The 20555-nt window shown below is 36.6% G+C and overlaps 1 protein-coding gene across 2 annotated transcripts in view; it reads left to right on the top strand.

The window, feature by feature from the left end:
* Positions 1 to 13876: 13876 nt before the first annotated feature.
* cadm1b (cell adhesion molecule 1b) overlaps positions 13877 to 20555 on the top strand; it is a 146245-nt gene continuing 139566 nt past the window's right edge. For both annotated transcript variants that reach the window (XM_043259271.1, XM_043259272.1), the window contains exon 1: positions 13877 to 14050. In XM_043259271.1, the coding sequence (XP_043115206.1) occupies positions 13975 to 14050 (76 nt within the window). In that variant the 5' untranslated portion in view covers positions 13877 to 13974. The remainder of the gene's footprint in view (positions 14051 to 20555) is intronic.

Consider the following 20555-nt stretch of genomic DNA (forward strand, 5'->3'; position numbering starts at 1 on the left):
TAATCTGATTTGATAGTTAAAAAATAGCATTTCATTTGAGTATTTTACATGTTTTATAAAATGTCTTGGAATTAGTCACGGAACTGAAAGAGACGTTTTTGTAGTAAAAGCCAGCTAAAGTTTTATTCTTCACTTCGCAGATTATTTCAAATTAGTTTCCGATTGGTCAATGGACATGATCCCATTGGCCAATCAGCGTTTAGGCTTTAGGCAATTTGCTCCTGTGTAAAATCTTTATTTCAGCATTTCAAACAGCACTCGAACTTGGGACGCCAAAAAATGTTTTGTTTTTTACTTTTTAAGAAACGAGTTTATCTTAAATGTTAGGTTAATTAGTTTTCTATCAATTTTCCAATAAAATATCTAAACTTCGAGAGTTGAACAAGGTGGTTTACAGATATTATGCCTATGAATATATATTATTTTGTTTACTGTTACTGTATGCATATATTAGTACTGTCAAATGATTAATTAATGATTAAAAATATTTGTGTACAGTGTATATTTATTAAGTATATATAAATGCAAACACATGCATGTATATATTTAAGAAAAAATAAGTTGTTTATATATTAAATATATGGTTATATAACATATAATAATATAAATATGTAACTATGGTTTTATATATACATAAAGTACTATACTATGTAAAGAAAAACAAACAAACAAAAAACACTGAAAGCAAGTCTTTTTGTTTTTCAGGAAAGGCGCTAAGACCTGTTTAGTATATCTAATATTTTTCTTATGCAAGATACCACGTTTTCTGAGAATATACCTTGAAATGAGTTTATACCTACCACACTCCATACTGTACTACGGTTCTTCACAGCGGTGCCATAGAAGAACAATTTTAGAACCATTCAATCAAAAATATTTTTTGTATTTTGAAGACTTCTTCTTTCCATATAAACAAAAATATTCTTCTACAGCATGACGAAGCACCTTTATTTTTAAGAGTGCAATAATAAAAAAAATCATAAACATCACTACTTAAAAACTAAACTGAGTTTATATTTTTTCAAGAAAATATGATAAAGTACAGATTTTAGAAAAGATGATTTTTTTTTAACCGCTAGCCATAGCAGGCTGCATTGCTGTCCAGGGAATACATTCTTCAAACCTGGTTGTGTTCTCTTTGAGGGTAGACACACCTTTTGATGGACACTGGAGTGATGGCTCCACTTTCTGAATGTTATCTACTGCCTTTGACCGAATCTGTTGAGTGGACTGTAAAGTGCACTTTCAATTCCTCAGAACCATTGTTCCCTGTCCCACAAAACATTTGTTATTGCGGCATCGTTTTGGAGCAGAATCTTCACTCGAATCAAACAGAGCTTTTTTTTTTCAAAACACTGGTTTATTTGAAGTCTTTCAAGTACAATCTCCACTACTGACAAGCCAGGACATTTACTGCTTTCACTTTCCATGTCCCTAGAATGCAGTATCGTTACTCTGAACTTTATTTACACATCACTGTCACTGCTTACCACCATAATGCCAGAACCTTTTTCCTGCTGGTCTGTTCTTCAAGTCGTATTGTAGGTCTAATATTGATTTTTTTTTCTTTCTTAAAATAGTCATTGACCACCGAGCAATAGGTAATTATCCTGCTATTCAAATGACAAGAAGCTCAACAATGTTCATTTAAACTGACCCTTTGTGACAGAACATTTCTCTAATTAATATTATGCAAATACAAGGGTACATATGGCATAGGAAAGAATGGTAAAGTAATTATGGATTATGATGTTTGAAGATACATAAAACTAATTTTCTTATGCAAATTAATCCAATTAAAAATACCTAACCTTCCTTACAATCTCACTCTTTAATTTGAATTTGAATACTCTATACTTCACTCCTAAAATTAGTTAATGAACTCCGAAACGGAAACTTAGAGTTCAGAATTGGCAATGCACTGGGGAAAAAAATTAGCTCGAAAGATTTTATTGCAATATTGGCATGGCGCTCTCTCGTGTATGTCATTTTATGAAAATTACGCATACTGAAAATGCATCTATGGTTATACGTGCATCGAGGGACGCACTGAGCGTGCTCGGTGAACCCTCTTCTTCCTCCGCCTGACTCTGAAATGCTCTGTTTATGATTACCTCGAAAGCCCTCCAATCAGTGTGCATTGTTACTAGGTCATCAGTTAAAAGAAAAAAAATCCTCTTAAATGCAACAAACACTTTGGTCCACCACCAGTATATATCACCGTTCAAAATAACAACTGAATAATTAATATACTTATCAGTCCAGCGTCAAACAAGGACCAAAACCACAAGCCAAAAATGTTTGTAATCACGGACCCTTACATTGATTGCGCATGTCACTTATGGACATTGATTTCAATCAAGAAGGTTGTTCAGGTCATCTAATTTTGACATGTTGCTCATAACTGGATTTGTCTTAGACATGTTTAGACACGAACTTGGCAACCCAACGCACAATCAAAATTGTTCATCGTACGGAAGAAACAAAAATATGTGCACTCACCGGTCACTTTGTTGTGCACGCCTCGCTAGTACCACGTTGTAGCACCTTTTGCATTCAGAGCTTCCTGGATTCTGGAAGCTGCTGGAAACATTTCTTAGAGGTTTTGGTTTATTTGGATACGATAGCATCATGTCTGCAGCGCATTCATGATGCAATCCTAAAGATCTAGTGACTGTGGAAGCCATCTGAGTAAACTCCTTGTCATGTTCGATAAACCAGTTGAAGATGATGAGGTTCGTGACGTGCTGTGTTGTCCTGCTGAAAATAGCCTTCTCGAAGGTGGACGCACTGTGGTTATAAAGGGATGAACGTGGTCAACAATAATACATAGGGTGTGGGGTTTAAACAACTCTCAGCTGGTGAGTGAAGTGTGCCAAGAAAATATCCCTCGTACCATTACACCGGCACAGAGTGTTGATACCAGGCAGGATGGGTTCTTGCGTCATGTTGTTTACACCAAATTCTGACCCTACCATCCGAATGTCACAGCAGAAATTGAGACTCATCAAAGTTGTCCAATTTTTGAGGAGCCCGTGTGAATTGTAGCCTCAGGGCCTGTCCAAATACCCACACTTTGCAGTCTTTGCACTTGATCACTTGTCTACTTACATGAAGTATTTCCTGTTTATGGTCCAAGTGTTTAAATGGTTGTGAAGATCAGAAGTGTTTGTGGAATTTTTTATAAGCCGATGGGACACACTTTAGGCTGGATTACACCACATGGTTTTTGGCCCGATTTGCAGTCTGGAGAAGTTGACGCTAGATGCCGAATGTCAGAGCCAGTCTGCAGATTTGAGTTGACATTTTTCTCAGAGAGTAGTGAACATCACACATTTTTTTTAGCTACATATAGGTCCATCCAGTCTGAAGATATCAAACATTTCATATTTTAAGGCAATTTCTAGGAACACTGTATTGTACAATAGCAAGGTGTACATTTCTGTGTGAGTTTGTCAGTGATTGGAATGGTTTATAGTGTATGATGTCCAGTTTTTCCTCTGTGACTGTTTCAGCACTATCTCACGACCAGTTTGTACGTTGTTTACAAGATGGTTCATTCATACAAATTTGTACGACCTCACTCGTATGATTTTGGACTTGTTTAAAACCCCTGTAACGTGTTGGTTTAGATGGGGTTAGGTGTTGGTCATTTTAGCAAAAATTTTATGAATTTGTACAAGTGAGGTTGTACAAATTCGTACGAATTAAACACCTTGCAAATATATATACGAATATACGAAAATCCCTCATTAATTACTTACAGTAATGTCTTTTCATTCATCTTTGGTGCACAAATTAAAGGAACACTCCACTTTTTTGGAAATAAGCTAATTCTCCAACTCCCCCAGGGTTAATAAGTTAAATTTTACTGTTTTTGAATCTATTCAGCCGATCTCAGGGTCTGGTGATAACACTTTTACCATAGCTTAGCATAGATCATTGAATCTACTGTAGTTACATTATGGACTAAGACCGGAAAATTAAAGGTTGTAATTTTATAGGCCCATATGATTAAAAACTATATTCTCATTCTGCTATGCTACTTTCCACAGGCATACTGCGCCTTCTGCAGCCATGGTATGGCAGCCAAATTCCTTGATTATTACGCCGGAATGGGAGTACAGTTCCTAATTATGTCGCCCTAGAAAATCACAACTTTTCATTTCCATTCATTCTTGGTACACTATATAACTACAGAAGAGTCAAGTTTGAAATAGGAAAAATATAGAAACTCTTTGGTCATTTTTCAACGCGATGCTACTGGTCTAATTGGATTCAATGATCTATGCTAAGCTATGTTAAAAGTGCTATCGCCAGACCGTGAGATTGGCTGAACAGATTCCGAAACTAAATTAACAACTGACAAGTTCAAGGCCCAGAAAGGTATTGAGGACACCAATTAAATAGTCCATGTAACATCTGTGGTTCAACTTTATTGTTATGAAACAAAAACAAAATTATTAAAAGTATTTCATGACTTTTCTGGGTCAGTCTCTACCGCCATGGCACTACCATGACAAATGTATATGCATTTCACTGTTATTAAAAAATAAACTTCATAAAATTACAGTTGAACAACTGATGTCACATGGGCTATTTTAATGATGTCCTTGCTACCTTTCTGAGCCTTAAACATGGTAGCTGTGCTGCTGCCTATGCAGGGTCAGAAAGCTCTCAGATTTCATCAAAAAATCTTAATTTGTGTTCTGAAGATGAACAGAGGTTTTAAGTATTTAGAATGACACGGAAGGTTTCCTCAACATCTCGCAAGACTTCAGCAAAAACACAATTTATTTCCAGAACATGATGCATGATGGAACACAGTCTTGAATACCACTGTGGATTTCGGATACTGCACTTTGACATTTTTAAGACCAGGAACAGTTTGCACCACATATGTTGCCTTCACGCGCTACCGAACATGTCCTATCTCCCACTTATGAAGTTGTGATTGTGAACTTGCCGTATTCAAGTGCTTTAATGTTGGAACGAATAAAACGCAGCATCCCAAGACAAAATCCAAGGGGTAAATACGACTTGAAAGGTAATTCGTGTCCAATTTCTAATCAGATGTTACAATATTTTTCACAATAATTATTTACAATAATCCCAATAGCACATGAAGGTGGCATTACTTAATGTTGCATGTACGCGCTCTCAAGTGACCAAACAAGTGTGTGCATTTGGACAGAATTTTGACCTTTTCACAATTGCAATGAATTGTGTTTTTATTATTCCCTTCACTTTTTGTAGTTTTGTTCAGATTGGGGTTTTGCTCAGTGTAACTGACCACTCAGCTATTGATGTCACCGACAAAATATACTGAAAGCATTTTCATGTTGTGTCTTCATATCTCAATGTCCTTGGATCGTTATTACTTTTTCATTATAGTTTTGTATGGATTTTGGAGGATTTTGCATGCAGCCTTCGATGTCAACTACTAAACACATATGAAGCATTTTAAAATGTAATTGGTTGCTCCACCCCAAAATGAAATTTTTGTCATTAATCACCACGTCGTTCCAAACCTGTAAAAGCTTTGCTCATCTTCAGTGCACAATTTAAGAAATTTTTGATGAAAACAAGGAGGCTTATGACATAGCTGCAGTCCTGTCGATACTCTCCAAAATCCAATATTATTGACTAAAGTCATTATTTTAATCTTCTTTGCATACAGAAATTATTATAGTCGATTCAGATTGAACCACCGATGGCAGATGGACTATTCTGACAATATATTTTTATACTTTTCTGGACCATGACAGTGTAGTTAACTTGTCAGTCAATGGGAGAGTCACACGCCTCCCAGTTTTCATCTAAAATATCTTGGGTTTGGAACTGCAGTAATTAATGACGAAATCTCCATTTTGAAGCGGAGTAACCCTTTAGCAAACCCTCTTTGCTCGCTTGAGTTTGGAGCTGTTTTGTTACGCCGGCCCTGTCAGAACAGACTGGAACCCGACTAAGAAGCGGTGATCTAGGTTACATTCTTAAAACCTAAAAGTATGTTTTGAAGCTGGTCTGTTGACAGGATGGGGTTATCCTTCAGCGTGTGCTTTTTTTCTATATTAACAACGCAGTTAAATCAATACTCACAGCGAGAACTTTTTGCGTATTTCTTGCGCTTGCCTCTTCAGCAGAGAGCAGACTGCAGCACCAGCATTCAATAGATCATTCTTTGCACATCCATAAAAATACCCCTACAGGCGAAACCCATTTAGAGGCATCGTATAAATTAAACAAAAGCTAATTAGCAAAGCGGTAAATAAAATGCATTATGTATTTTGTTATAAAACAGCGCTGTTTTATATCTACACGCATTGGACAACCTGTTTCTATTTCGACAAGTATAACTGCCTGGGCTATTCTAAAATATAACAGCCCCGAACGGCAAGAAAACACAAATAAAGGCAATAAATACCACGATGCCTTTGATGTTGACAGATTTCTGAAAATATATAACAGATATTACATTCAGTCAATCTTGAAAGAGAGGCTGACAGGATCATAAAGACGTGAGGGCACGCATCGCGATCAGCCACGGTGGTTTATTTTATTCCATCGGAGAATGACTCACTGTATCTGCCGGAGTGCTGCACTTTAATACAACGCTGCAGTTAGCAGGGGGAAAAAACTAGTGAAATGGGCGCGTTTCACTCGGGCAGTGAATATGCGGCGTAGTTTATCACTGAGACTGTCATCGTGATCGAAGTAAATGCCTTCTTAGAACACACACAAACACATTTATACGTCCTGCGTGTTGGGTACAAAAAAGAAGACGCTTTTTCGTCAGTGTGACTTGATATTAATTCCCGCAGAAAGCAGAACAGAAAATATGTCGGGAGGTAATCGTTTTGCAGTGAGCGATACATCTCAAATGCAATTTTAACACCGTTGTATTTCAATAGAGGTTGTCGTTAGCGTTTTGCTAAGCTAACGGCCTGATCGTTCGCCAGAACGAGAATGCGTTTAGCTAACATTTAAACGTTCTTCTTTTAAAATGTTTGCGCATCGATTTCTCTATTTCACCATTTTGGACGCAGCGCTCGTCGCAATGCATTTTGGGATTGGCTGCAATTGACGCATGTGATGCTGCTTTCAAATCTGACAAAAACAAGGTAGTATAAGACATCTAAATTACATTAGACTCGAGACTTGATTCCCCCCCCTGCTTGTGCAACAATTGGTCATTTATTTTGCGACCATAATTTAATTTGTATTAAATCCACTTTATTATGTAAAACGAGAGACTATGCAATCTTTTTTTTTTCCATTAAAACTGGGCAGTGGGTTTCTTTGGAATTAGTGAATGCTGATGCATTAGCATTTAGCGCGCTTTCTACTTGGAGCTTGTACTGAAAGAGTTTTGTTTCACTTTGTTAAATTTAGTGGTGCTCATGCTGCTTTCAAGTGCATATTGGAAGGCTGGATCATTATTGCAACACGGCATACGTTCAAGTCGGGCAAACAAAACAGAAGATATGGCCTAAAGAAAAGAAAATAATTAGATTATGAACGGTATCCCTACCATACCATCTTAATTCAAAATGATGAAAGTTATTCAGTTCTATTACTTATTTATACTGTATCAAAACAACATTTTTGCTGCATAGAGTTGGCAAAACATGAAGGTCAAGTGCTGCCTATAAATTTTAGCTTTTAAAATGATCAAAATCAAAATAACTTTAGTAAAATTAGTTATTATAATCCATCCGATTCATAGTGCATTCCAATCAATCAAATCATAAGATTAAAATGAACAATAACTAAAAATATAGCTAACACAATAAAACACACACAAACAACAACAAAATTTTTTAATGATTTAACTTTTTAATTAAAAATTTTAGAAAATAAAAAAAAGTTTGCAAATAAATTGTTTGTAAAGTTGCATTTATTTTAACAGCGTAAAAACTGTAATATTGTGAAATATTTTTACTATTTACTATTTACTATTTTTGTATTGTTCAGTTCACCAATATACACTATATTAATTTATATTTATTTATTTATTCGTGTGATGGCAAAGCTAAAATTATAGCAGTTGTTCCATCCTTCAGAATCCCTAGATTCTTCAGAAATCTTTTAACATTTTAATTAGGCAAATAAGAAACATTTATTATTTTTTTGCCACTATGGGGAAAATGCATTTTTAAAATACATTCAAACAGATGTTAAACTGCAACAATATTTCACAGTATTGTTATTGAATAGCCTTGCTGGGCATAAAAAAACAAATAATATATATATATATATATATATATATATATATATATATATATATATATATATATATATATATATGTGTGTGTGTATATATATATATATATATATATATATATATATATATATATATATATATATATATATATATGTGTGTGTGTGTGTGTGTGTGTGTGTGTGTGTGTGTATGTGTGTGTGTTTTCCAATTATTTCAAACTTTTGGCTTCCAGCCCTTTTTAAGTCACAACTGTATCATTTAGATTTCCAAGATTCCCATTTGGTCATTCATGTGCTCAGAATTCATAATTACGAATTTCCATCTCCACTCGAATCACATTACTGCTGTATTTTTCCACTACACATTACACTAACAAGAGGTATTTGAGTTGAGTCTGCGGTTATTTATATTCAAAACTCATTTCCAACACGAGGAACCATTAAATTAAGCCTCTTACTTACCTTTTTAGAAAAAGAGTCCTTTCACATGGAGACCTACCATTAAGCGATCTACAAGTGTACTTAGATTTGTTTAACATTTATGCAGTTATGCATTCAGCAGATGCTTTTATCCATAGGATCTTGTGAGCTTACATTTCACAGTTTCATATTCCCTGGGAATCGAACCCGTGACCTCGGTGATGCAACTCCCGGTTTTTCTGAAAAACCCGTTTATATGCACCGCAGAATCACATTTAATCAGTCTTTTTCGACAGAGCATCTCAACAGAGAGGTCCCCAGACACGGTGAACTGTTCTTTTTACCTAGCGATATTTTTGATAGAGAACTCAGTAAGCAGGGATGATCTGAAGCCGTGATTTGAAACAGCCCAGAATGCTTTGTGTTTTTTTTTTTTTTGATGCATGCCTCCACATCTATCGCGGAGGCCTGATAAATTGCTTAATGCCTTTTAAATCTGCCACTGCCATTGCGCTGATACCACTGGGCTAGAGGAAATATGTGGCACCCCAGTATGAGGAATTTATGAGTTTTGTCAGCATTCATTACGGCCGTAGCCTCGAGGCAAAACAAAGGGAATTCAACTGTCTTGGCTCTCTGTTCCTCCTGTGGTTCCCCGGAGAGTTCAATGGCACACAGCGGTCAACCTGCACACACAAACACACACACACACACACACACACACAAATACACGGGCTCACCAGTGGATAGGATTTGCGGTTCAGTGCTCTTATGTGCTACAGGGATCAGGCTGAGCTGTGACCAGCCTGCACTACAGGGAAGCTTCAATCATCCAATATACCATCTCCCACATTTCCTTGTTTTGTATGATTTATGTTGGACCTAGAAAGATGGAAAAAAATCGCAGAAAACCAACTGTCTGAATAGACTGTTTTCTTGAAGAGATCTCTGGACGTGCCTGAAGAGTTAGTCTGTGTATAGTCAGCGTTGGGGAATAACCGCCCATGGAACGGAGTTTAACGAAACTGTAATCTGTTACGGTTATTGAGAAAAAAAAAAGTGTGTATTACGGTTACTCAACAATTTTAAAAGGGGTTACGTCTCAGTACTTTAAACACACATATAGACCGATACAGAAACGATGTTTCAGGAGTTTAGGACGCGTGTTTATACAATAGCTGTTTAATTTCCTATTTGGGGTATGTATATTCTTTAATATTTTAGATGCCAGTGTTTCCCATCACCGCTAAAACGTAACTCTTTTTAACCTCAGAATGATCTCGAAGTTTAAAAAAAGGGCTCAATGCAGATTTTGTGGTGGTATAAATTAGCATAAGCTTAATTCAAGTGATGAAATATTTTGAAAGTCTGACAAAAGCAATCAAATATAATCAGTTACATTAGTTTAATAAAGCAATTACACATTACATTTTAAATGGGATGTCTTGTACTGTAACGATCTGCAACCTATTTCAAAACCTACTACATTTCCAAAGTAAACTGGTATTATTTTTATTAGTTTAATTAATAGTCTGTGTAATTGTTCATACTCATTTACCCATCTATTACACTCTTTCTATCTTAGAAATTTACAGTTAAAAGTACAGCGTTTCTACTATGGCATATTGGTGCCACTGTTTTTATATAATAAAGTGGTGTACCAAATATACAATTATTATTATTATTATTATTATTATTATTATTATTATTATTTTATTTTATAGTCTTAAATGTACAGACGACCACCATGATAACACTAATAGAAAGACCTACGATGAATCTTAGTGGCCTGTTCATAAAACATTGCTAGCAGGCAAAAACACAAACTTTATGCAAGTATTGATTGTGTTTTATTATAGATGGTGCATAGTGCTATGCAGACAAGAACAATCAGAGTAACACATGACACTAAAATAATGCAATAAACATTATATAATATAGAAAATGTAACCAAAACCCCAAATATACATTGCTTACTACAAAAAGAAAAAAAAAAAGAACAAAAAGTTTTTGAAAACAAAATTTGTAATATATATATATATATATATATATATATATATATATATATATATATATATATATATATATATATATATGATGAATTATACAAATATGTTTATATTATTTTTCACTTTTTTGTATAATAATAATAATAATAATAATAATAATAGCAATAATAATAATAATAATAATGATAAAAACTTCATATGTAATTTTACTGTAAAATACTTTTAAAGTTAAATGTAGCAGACACAGTTAACCCATTCATTATTTTAATACTTGCAAATTATAATAACTGTTTTCTTAAGCAACTCATTGTATTTAATAATTCAATTTTGAAAATGTAATACAGTACTGATGATGCACCGAAAAAGGTCTTAATGGTAAAAAGATTTTTACTGTAACCTTTTTACTGTTTTTCTGTGAAAATTACACGTCACATTTGCTCACATTAAGTTAAACATAAAAAGGCTCGACTATCAAATACAACGTTCTACTTAATTTTACATTTAATTTGATACAAAATGAAAATATAAAATACAATTTTTATTTATTTAAACAAAATGTAAAATTAATACATGTGGTCCATGCTTAATGTTATCAGAGGTTGAGAGTAATTACGTGAGGCCAACATTCAGTGAACCATTAGGTCAAATGCATTAATTAATTCTAAAAAACAATTCATCCTGATTTAAATGGATCATTAGCATTACCGTATTCTGTTTACGGTTGGCGAACGACGTTGCAGCTCTGTTTGTGAATAAAGACCGAGAATCAGAATTCAGAGACTGACTTATCTGCTTCATAAACTAGACAGCCGGATCCTCAGCAAGCCTTTTACTGTGCTCGGGAACTGAATCGTATTGATTAAAAATGAAGCGCGGGATGCAAAAAACCCCCAAACAAACCCAGTCCCACCGCCGTGTCACATACAACAGCCCGGACAGGTATTACCCAGAGCTTGTTATCGTGCTGTTGTACAATATCTTCGCTACCTTTAAGAGCCTTAGAGTTGGCAGCCCGCCGCGGATAATGATATCAAAAGTGAATTTGATGCGCGGAATTCAATCGTTGCAAAAGAAAACTGGCTGGGAGATTAAAATTAGCTTCTAAATGCTATCTGTGGCTGCCGTGGAATGAGGATTGACATGAAACACTTGGAGGGAAAAAAAAAGATGCAAATAGATCGAGCAATTAGATGGCATTCTGTCTGCTGGGTTACTGGCGATACAGACTGTTCCTGCACCTCTCTGTCGTAATTTCCGCGTTTATTTTTCCCTAGTTTCATTTCTTTACACCGCTACTACATGCTGCGCTTCTTTAGTCAAGAATACGATTGCACTCCAGATTTAAAGTCTAGGCTTTGGCCTCTCAGGTCCTCACTTTTTGTGGTCCACAGAAGTATCGTTGAATGAGTATTTGTTAGTGCGATTAATTCTTGACGGCAACCGCTGAGTAAAAGGAACCGAGCAAACAATACGAGAACGCTTTGGCCGCAACCTTGGGATAACGTTTCATTAAATTAGCGCTTATTGAGAAGAAACGTTTTGAGATCCTCTGGGAACAGAGCTGCAAATCGTTTAAACAACTTGTAAAGTTTCGGAGTATTCAACAAAATATTCATCTGAACGGTTATAATTATTTTAATAATACTATTTACATATTGCTTACAAGTATATTACAAGTGCACCGCGGTATCTACCGTCTCCAGAAAACAAATTAGCGGCTAAGGGAATCTAATTAAGATTAGCCTACTTTTAATTAAACACCGAAAGCCCGTGGAACAGTGGGTTCTTGCAATGTTGTTTTAATATTGGGCAATTAAGTTATACGGAGTAGTTTAGACAAAAATTCACATTCGCTGAAAATGTACTCGCCCTCAAGCCGTCCAAGATGGGAAGTCGAATTTAGCCACCAATGGAAGTAAATGGGTGCCGTCGGCATGGGGGTCCAAACGGTTGATAAAAACATCACAACAATCCACAAATGTTTGTAATAAACAAATCCACCATTAAGGCATAAACTTTAAAGCATTCGAGATTTTCATTTTTAGATAAAGTGTTCATTTATTTACATTTTATTTGAGCTTTGAAGGTTAAATTAATGTTAGAGCGCAATAAACTGGCCAGTGGCCCAACTAACTAATTTTAATGAACAACATGTGCTTAATGTTTAATTATTTAATGGAATCACTTGTGAAAATCAACTGTTCATTTGGCTATTGCCGTTAACTGTAGTAATATGCATCTAAAATGTAACGTAAAATGACACAGAATTGTAGAAAAGCCATTTCAAACAAATTTAGACTAACGGTCAGCTCCACCAAAGAAAGTGAAACGCAGGATGCCGAGGAGTTCATTTGCATTTTGCTAACTTAAGATGACTGACGGGTTAATGCAATGCAATGCAACAAAATGATTGCGCTCATAAATCACTACAAATACTCATACACAGATGGATGAGTACTCGGTGTGATTTATGGGTGGGCAGCTGGACAACTGCAATGACATCGCCGTATTTCGCGGTGTCACTTATGTGCTTGTTTTTGCTCTTCTTTTAAAAAAGCTTTTTTCTTTTTACCTTTATTGCGTCTGGATCTATATTTCAGACGCGTTATTGTCTTACTATGCCGCAAAGGCGAGGAGCTAATAAGCGAGTTTGAATATCACCCGCTTTGTGTCGAGGCTGCTCTGCTCCGCTCGTGAACATAGGGGGCGCTGTTTGTGTGTGAAACGCTGAGGCGCGACGGAGAACGGCTTCGCGCGCGCGCGCGCGCACCCCCCAATTATTCATTTTGTTCAAATCAAAGCACAAAAATTTATATTGTAAATCCGTTTTAAACAATGTTTTTATTAATGCTTTGCTCAGTTATGAGCAACACAGACAGACAGAGAGATAGACGGATAGATAGATAGATAGATAGATAGATAGATAGATAGATAGATAGATAGATAGATAGATAGATAGATAGATAGATAGATAGATAAATAAATTTAAAATGTATTAAAAGAACTTTATGTCAGCGTTCTGATAATCCTGTCAGGGTTTGTTTTGTTTTAGCGAACGACAGACTGACTGTACTACACCTAAACGCAAATGAACATAACGGAATATTTTAATAAAAGTAATAGCGAAACATGCACTTTCCGTAAACGACAGGCGACGCGTTAGCACCAGAACCGCACACTTTGTGCGCTCGCGCTCGTTTGTGTCTGCGTGCGTGCGTGTGCGTGCGCGCGCGTGTTTACTCCCTCCCGGTCCTCCGCATCTCATGATCCCGCGAGCGTCTCTAGGTGATTTAGCGCCGCCAGTCTGAAGCAGGTGTTCAACATGGCGATCTCGGGACTCGGATCTCACTCTATTTCGCTCTTTTTCTACGTGATTTTCGCGACGTTTCTGCACGAAGGTAAGACAAGCGGAGCGCGCACGAAGCTTAGGTTTAGTACCGAAGCGAGAGCGGTCTGTAAACAACATATGTAAGACTTGCGCGCGCCGGTGATGCCGTGCGCTCGCAGTATGCATGCGCTGCTCTCAAAGCTCTCGTAGTTTATCCGCAACTGTCTACGCGGTAAAAGCTGGAGTTCTTCGGCGCGTTTGACTGTTCCGGATGGTTTTTTGGTTGTTTGGCTGGAGAAAAGTACAGTGCCCTATTGCTGCTGATGAGAGGGACGCAAGTCCGTATCTCACAACCAGAAGTCAGTGTTACACAGCGGCGAGCCGAAAACGGCTAAATGAATATAAAACAGTCCTTACGTATATTTAACGCTCGCGTTTAACGTAGGTTTTAAAGAAAGGACGCAGGCATTGCTGAATAACGGCGCTATTGCGTTGATTTTACGGAGTGGCATCGCGCGCACTTGTCTAATGTGCCTCTGAACATATTCCTGTCATCTTCAGCTCTCTCTGAAACCTTATCCCGGCGTTGTCACTTTGTCGAGTCGATTAACGCGGTGTTGTTGTTCTTTAAAAGACTGTTTTCAGCCTCGTTTGGTAGTTTTCCCGGCTTACATGGGAATCGCTCCTAGATGGAGCATGCTTTGAGAATCGCTCATGGCAAGCTGTTTTAATGTTTAGCCTATCATTTTTGGAGCTAGCTAAAATCTACTGTCGTGTTGTAAGTAGCAGCTGCTGGCTTTTCGAGGCACACCTTTTCATTGGATACCAGGCATTCCAGTTGAGTTGAGTTCTGTCAGGATCTGTGCCCTAATAAGTGCCCTTACGGAAACCAACAAGGGTTTTACTACGAATAAAACAATCAAACTAAACATGGTTGTTTTCTTAAAGATAACGGCGACCACAAATTAGCCATGATTTTGCTACACTAACCATAGTTTAACCTCCCCAAATCCTATATATTTCAGTTTGGCTATCATTTATTAAATACTACTATCCATTCACAATGCAATAATGTCTTTCCCCATTGTTACTGATAACATTTCTTACCAAGTTAAAATTCCCTTTTTTTACGCCAAGGTCAGGTTTATAGTCCAGTTACTTAACTACTAACGGAAAACTAGTATATATATACTGTCTGAACAGCTAAACGTAACTTGTAAAGGATTATTAGTGCGTAATGAATGAAGCGCAAATGAAGTTTATATCTGAACCACAGGTAGTCCCAAGTCGTCATTACTAGGAAAGCGATTAGTGGCAAAGAAACAAGCATTAGTGAAATGAACGTTAGCTTTATTAGATGCATTTATCCTTAGCGACGTGCAGAGGAAGAGGAGGGACATAGCACTTCATCGATGAACCAATAATATTCATAATACACGTTTTTTCAGGTAAATAGAATAGCAAGCAAGAAAAGTCACAAAAAAAGATACTGTCACCATTGAATTACCTGCTAGTGCTGTTCTACACTAGTATACTATACTAGTAACAAAAATGTACACTTCAAGGACTAAATGTTCACTTGGCTTGCCACAGCAGCTCTTTCTGCCTCTCATCCATCAACAGGTTTTCCACAAGATATTGGCTTTTTATCCTGTGTTCTGTGAACGAGATTGCGGTATTCCGTTAGAATCGAGTTATTTTTTATGGTCCCGTTATTATATATTTTTTCTGAGTGATTATTTTGTGCGTTACCCAATTTATTCACTGCTCAAGCCTCCTTTGTGAGAGACGTTTGCGGATGGGGCTGCCTGTATTAACAACAGAGGCTTTTCCGTGTGTGAATGATGCTTTTGTCTGAGGCAAGAGGTATATATAGGTTTTCCTTTAGGAGACTTCAAAGCCACTTGTCTTCCTGTAAGTGCTCTTGAATCCTCATATAACCACCTAGAATATTGTGTAATGCAAGGCGTGCTATTTTCTGACTGGCTTTTTCTCATCCATCCATCCGTTCCACATATACCTACAGATAGTTGTAAGATGAAACGCTGAGAGGAGAGGTTGATTTTTGCACCGTAGCGTATTAAAAACCTCAACAGCGTGTTTTTTCACTACTTGCAGCTGTTTTGAGCACATGTGTATCTATATATATATTAACTTTCATACGCGCAACTTTCAATCCCGACGTAAAAAGCTCACGGTCTTGCTCTGCATCATCTCATAAATGCTAGAAAGCAAGTCATCGTCGTTCAACAGGCAGACCGCAGTTAACAGCGTGAGCTGACAGGAGGACTGCATTGGCTTGAGAGGGAATATATATTCTCTTAGAAGAAATAATAGAGATAATAAGAATTCTGATACGGGACAATTCTCACTGGCAAACAATACTTTTGTAATGAGACGGGATATTCATGTAAATTGCTTCACGTCAAGGGTAATTTTCGGTCCGCGTGACTCACAGGTAGAGTTTCCATCAGCGCGAGGAGCTCGAGTTGTAAATATTAGAAACACACTGCAGCTTCTGCATAATTCACGATGCCCCGTGATGAACGTTACGGAAGATGAATGGTCCGACACTCCCCACAACAATCAGCGCTAATTTAAAACCCCTCTAAAATCAAACGGGAAACCTTGTAAAACACACCCGCAGAGAAAAGACTAACGCTCATATACGACGCGCGCTCATACACGGCGGAGGAGCTGCGCCGAAAGCCATTTGTCGGAAAATATATAATACTTCTCCTTTCTCGTGACTTCCAGCGAACCGTTGATCGTCGGTGAATTAAAACGCCTCACCCTTGGTGCACTGGCTTTCTGAGATCGCTTGTTGCAATAATTTTCTTTTCTATTTAAAGCGAAGAATTTATAGCTCATTAGATTTACATTATCCCTGCTTAATAAGCCTTGCGCTGATTGCTAAATAATGCACGCCGCTGCATTATGCTCCTACCAGATGCTAAAGTTGCCGAGATGGAAATGCGAGATAACTTTGCGCAGAAGTGAAGATGGCGATGATGTGCCTCGAGAAGATGATGTTGCCCAGCACAATTATGAGCATTTTTTAAATCTTTTTTTTTTTCGGCAATGTCATTAAGGAACTTGAATCAGAATAACCGCATCTCGCATCAAAGCGGTCTTTTTAAGACGGAGTTCAAAGCGTGCTTTAAAGTTATATAATTTTGAAAGCTCAACAATTCTGCTTCATTTTGTGTTTGTGTATTTCAGCAAATAGACGGACCGTATTTGAATACCGGTCCGCAATCTGTTAGTTGACTCCATCGGGGGTTATTACATATTGCTCATCCACTTATGTAACTTCACAACAGAAGCCTCTCTAGTGAGTCTACGCACAAGTACAGGGGCTGATGTGAAGCACTGCGAAGACCTCTCCTGTCTTAGCTTTCTGTTTATACCTCCGTATTACTAAACATCAGAGCTGAAGTATCCTCTCGTCGGTGCTAGACTGGGAGGAAAATGATGCTTGAAGCCGATAGACTATCGCTTCTGTAGGACGGATACCAGTTGAGCGCTATGCAGCAGCACACAGTCAATTAGTGGTAACAGATTGAAGGAAGCCCCAGTGGAGAGAGAATGCTTCATTCATGACACTGCTGGAGTAATGAGAGTGGAATATGATGAGGGGAGGGGGTTCCTGTCTTCTGTGATAAATATTGTCATTGTTCTCATTCTGCCCTGTCTTTCATGGACCGAGCTCATTGTCTGTCCTAGTTGGCAGAATTGTTTTGGCACTGACCATGAAAAAAAAAAAAAAAAAAAAAAAAAAATCAAATTATGTTGTTTTTCAGGCTGCAAAGTGCATCGCTTGCTTGGTTTAGCAGCCTCTGAAGAGCTGCAGAAAGCTTTGTAGCGTTGCGATGCCGCTGACACGATTGACCGCTTTTAAACTGTGCTTGTCATATTGGGAGGGATTTTGAATTATGCCACCTTTTAAATGTCAGCGTTTTTTTGTTTCCGAGGTCTTTATTGTTGGAATTTCTATATGTGTATTTTTTTAAATGAATTAAAAGTACGATTTTATATGCACTCACATGGACACGCACACACACACACACACACACACACACACACACACACTCACACATATACACACAAACATATATATATATATACACACACACTGATTGAAATGTATATATATATATATATATATATATATATATATATATATATATATATATATATATATATATATATATATATATATATATAGACATTTCTTTAGACACTAAAACAGCCATAACTTGATGGCATACTCTGGAGCATCATTTTAAAAATATAATGCATTATTCTGACTACCTTCATAGGTAGTTTCATGTGTCATAATTAAGAATGCTATTGAAAAGTCCACAAGAAAACAAAGACAAATCATTCCAAAGCACACATAATTAGTGAATATTAAAGTTATTTGTTTTTAATTAGTTTTAATTAGATTTCTGGATTATTTAAATATTTAATAAAATATATTTTTCATATTTAATAAAATTATATATATATATTATATATATTAATAAAATTATATATATAAATAAATACATGGTTTAAAAAAAAAAACAAAAAATATATATATATATATATATATATATATATATATATATATATATATATATATATATATATATATATATATATATATATATATATATTTTTTTTAATTAATTAATTAATTAATTTTTTATTTATTTATTATTATTTTTTTAAACCATGTCTACCCTGATAACTTATGATATTGATTAATTTCTGCATACATGTGTCATTCACCTGCACAAGCAATATAATAAATATGCATACATTTTAAAACGTACCATATTCTTTCACTTTTCAATGTCAGTGACAGAGCATATGTCTCTAACAGTTTGCATTTTTCAGTGAAACATAATTATGAAAATGTCTTTTCTGATGTCACCTTTGCCTTGCGCACTGGGGACCAAGTCCAAGCCTATTCAAGTTCACCCCTGTTGTAATACCAAATTTAGCATTTTTATGAACTGTTTATCACATGCCTTAGTTCTTTTTAGCACTTTTAACACTTCTCGTCCTCTGAAACAACTTTCCAACCCTTTCTTTTTAACCACCTTATGCCTACAACCCACAACCCAATCACATCAATTCGCTCTTTTCTTTTGCTTTTTTCAGTGTTTTTTTTTCACAAAATGTCACGTTACGGAAGCAAAACAGGACGTGAGTCACTCTGACCTCAATTAATAACACCTTTGCCCTCCTTGTTTCCAAAAACCAATAAAAACAGATTCCATTTTTTTTCCCTATTATGCGCCCCATAGGTATGTTTAGAGTCTGTTTACAACTTGCGTTCGCGATAGACTCTCGAAACACATTTTTATACAGTACGTGCGTCGTGATGACCTACTTCATCTCACCATGCTTTGAGAGTCGTCGTTGAAAAATGTTCAGAAACATATGAATGGTGACATGCCCCCAAAGCTCAACGAGATGTGACCCACTTACAAACAGAGCTGCTGATGGAACCTATAAGGTCTCAGCATCATCTCCAGAGACCCCTGTGTTTACTCGCTCCCTGGTTTTTGTTTCGTTTTCGCGAACGCTGGAGAATACGGCTTCTCTTCCTCCGTTTCCCTTTAAGCAGAAATTGATCGCAAGCCTCTGTGTTTTTAATATTTAAACCGGCGAGGTGCGAGCTGGTTAGAAACCGCAGTGACATCGCGGATGCGGTCCCGACTGCTGATCGCATCACCATCGATCAGTGGAGACGTAGAGTGGGACTCCAGCTGTCTGAGTAAGAGAGAGTGACCAATCAATAGAACGTACAGATGGCGGCTCAGAGGGGAGGTGCTATTCAATTGAGCTGCTAAATACTTAAGAATGTCAGGACGCTGGATACTCGCAGTGGTTGATCTCATCACCTCGAGCAAAACGAGGTTCTGGGACAGCAACATCTGTCTGCACAGCCATGCCCGCATCCGCTTGGGCTAAATTGGGATCATTGCTGGAAAACGAGCATCATTGATTTGGACTGTTAACTTGCTGCGTGTCAACAAAATATGATATATGCCCGTTTTAATACACATAAACAACTACATGCGAGTCGGGTTGGAGAGCCCCGCTGATCATTTCAAGCACTTGTGGTTTTGTGATGATTTCAGAACTCGGCTTTGTTTGTTTATGTATTCGTGCAGCCATCGTTTATGTATGTGAAAGTGGATCAACCAATGACGTGTGTTTGAGGGCGGGGCTATGTGTTTGGTGACCAACGGCAGACTGGAGTACTTCGGGAAGTATTTTTGCAATTCTGTTTGGCGTTGCTAGCAGTGCTATTTTAGTATTATTTAGATACTATTATAGTTTTTTTTATTAATATTTTATTTTATAAAAATATGTTGATAACAGAAGCAAAATTACTGACATTTAATTTAATTTAAATTTAATTTAAATATATTAAAAAAACATTTTATTAAAATAAAAGCCATTGAAAATACTAAAATTTTGTTTTGCTTTTTTTTTTTTTGGTAAATTTGCAATAAGCATTTATTTATTTATTTAAATTATATTACTGTCAGGTTTTATTTACTAGTTCAGTTGTA

The sequence above is a fragment of the Puntigrus tetrazona genome, chromosome 15, assembly GCF_018831695.1.
Source record: "Puntigrus tetrazona isolate hp1 chromosome 15, ASM1883169v1, whole genome shotgun sequence".
Taxonomy (NCBI): Eukaryota; Metazoa; Chordata; class Actinopteri; order Cypriniformes; family Cyprinidae; genus Puntigrus; species Puntigrus tetrazona.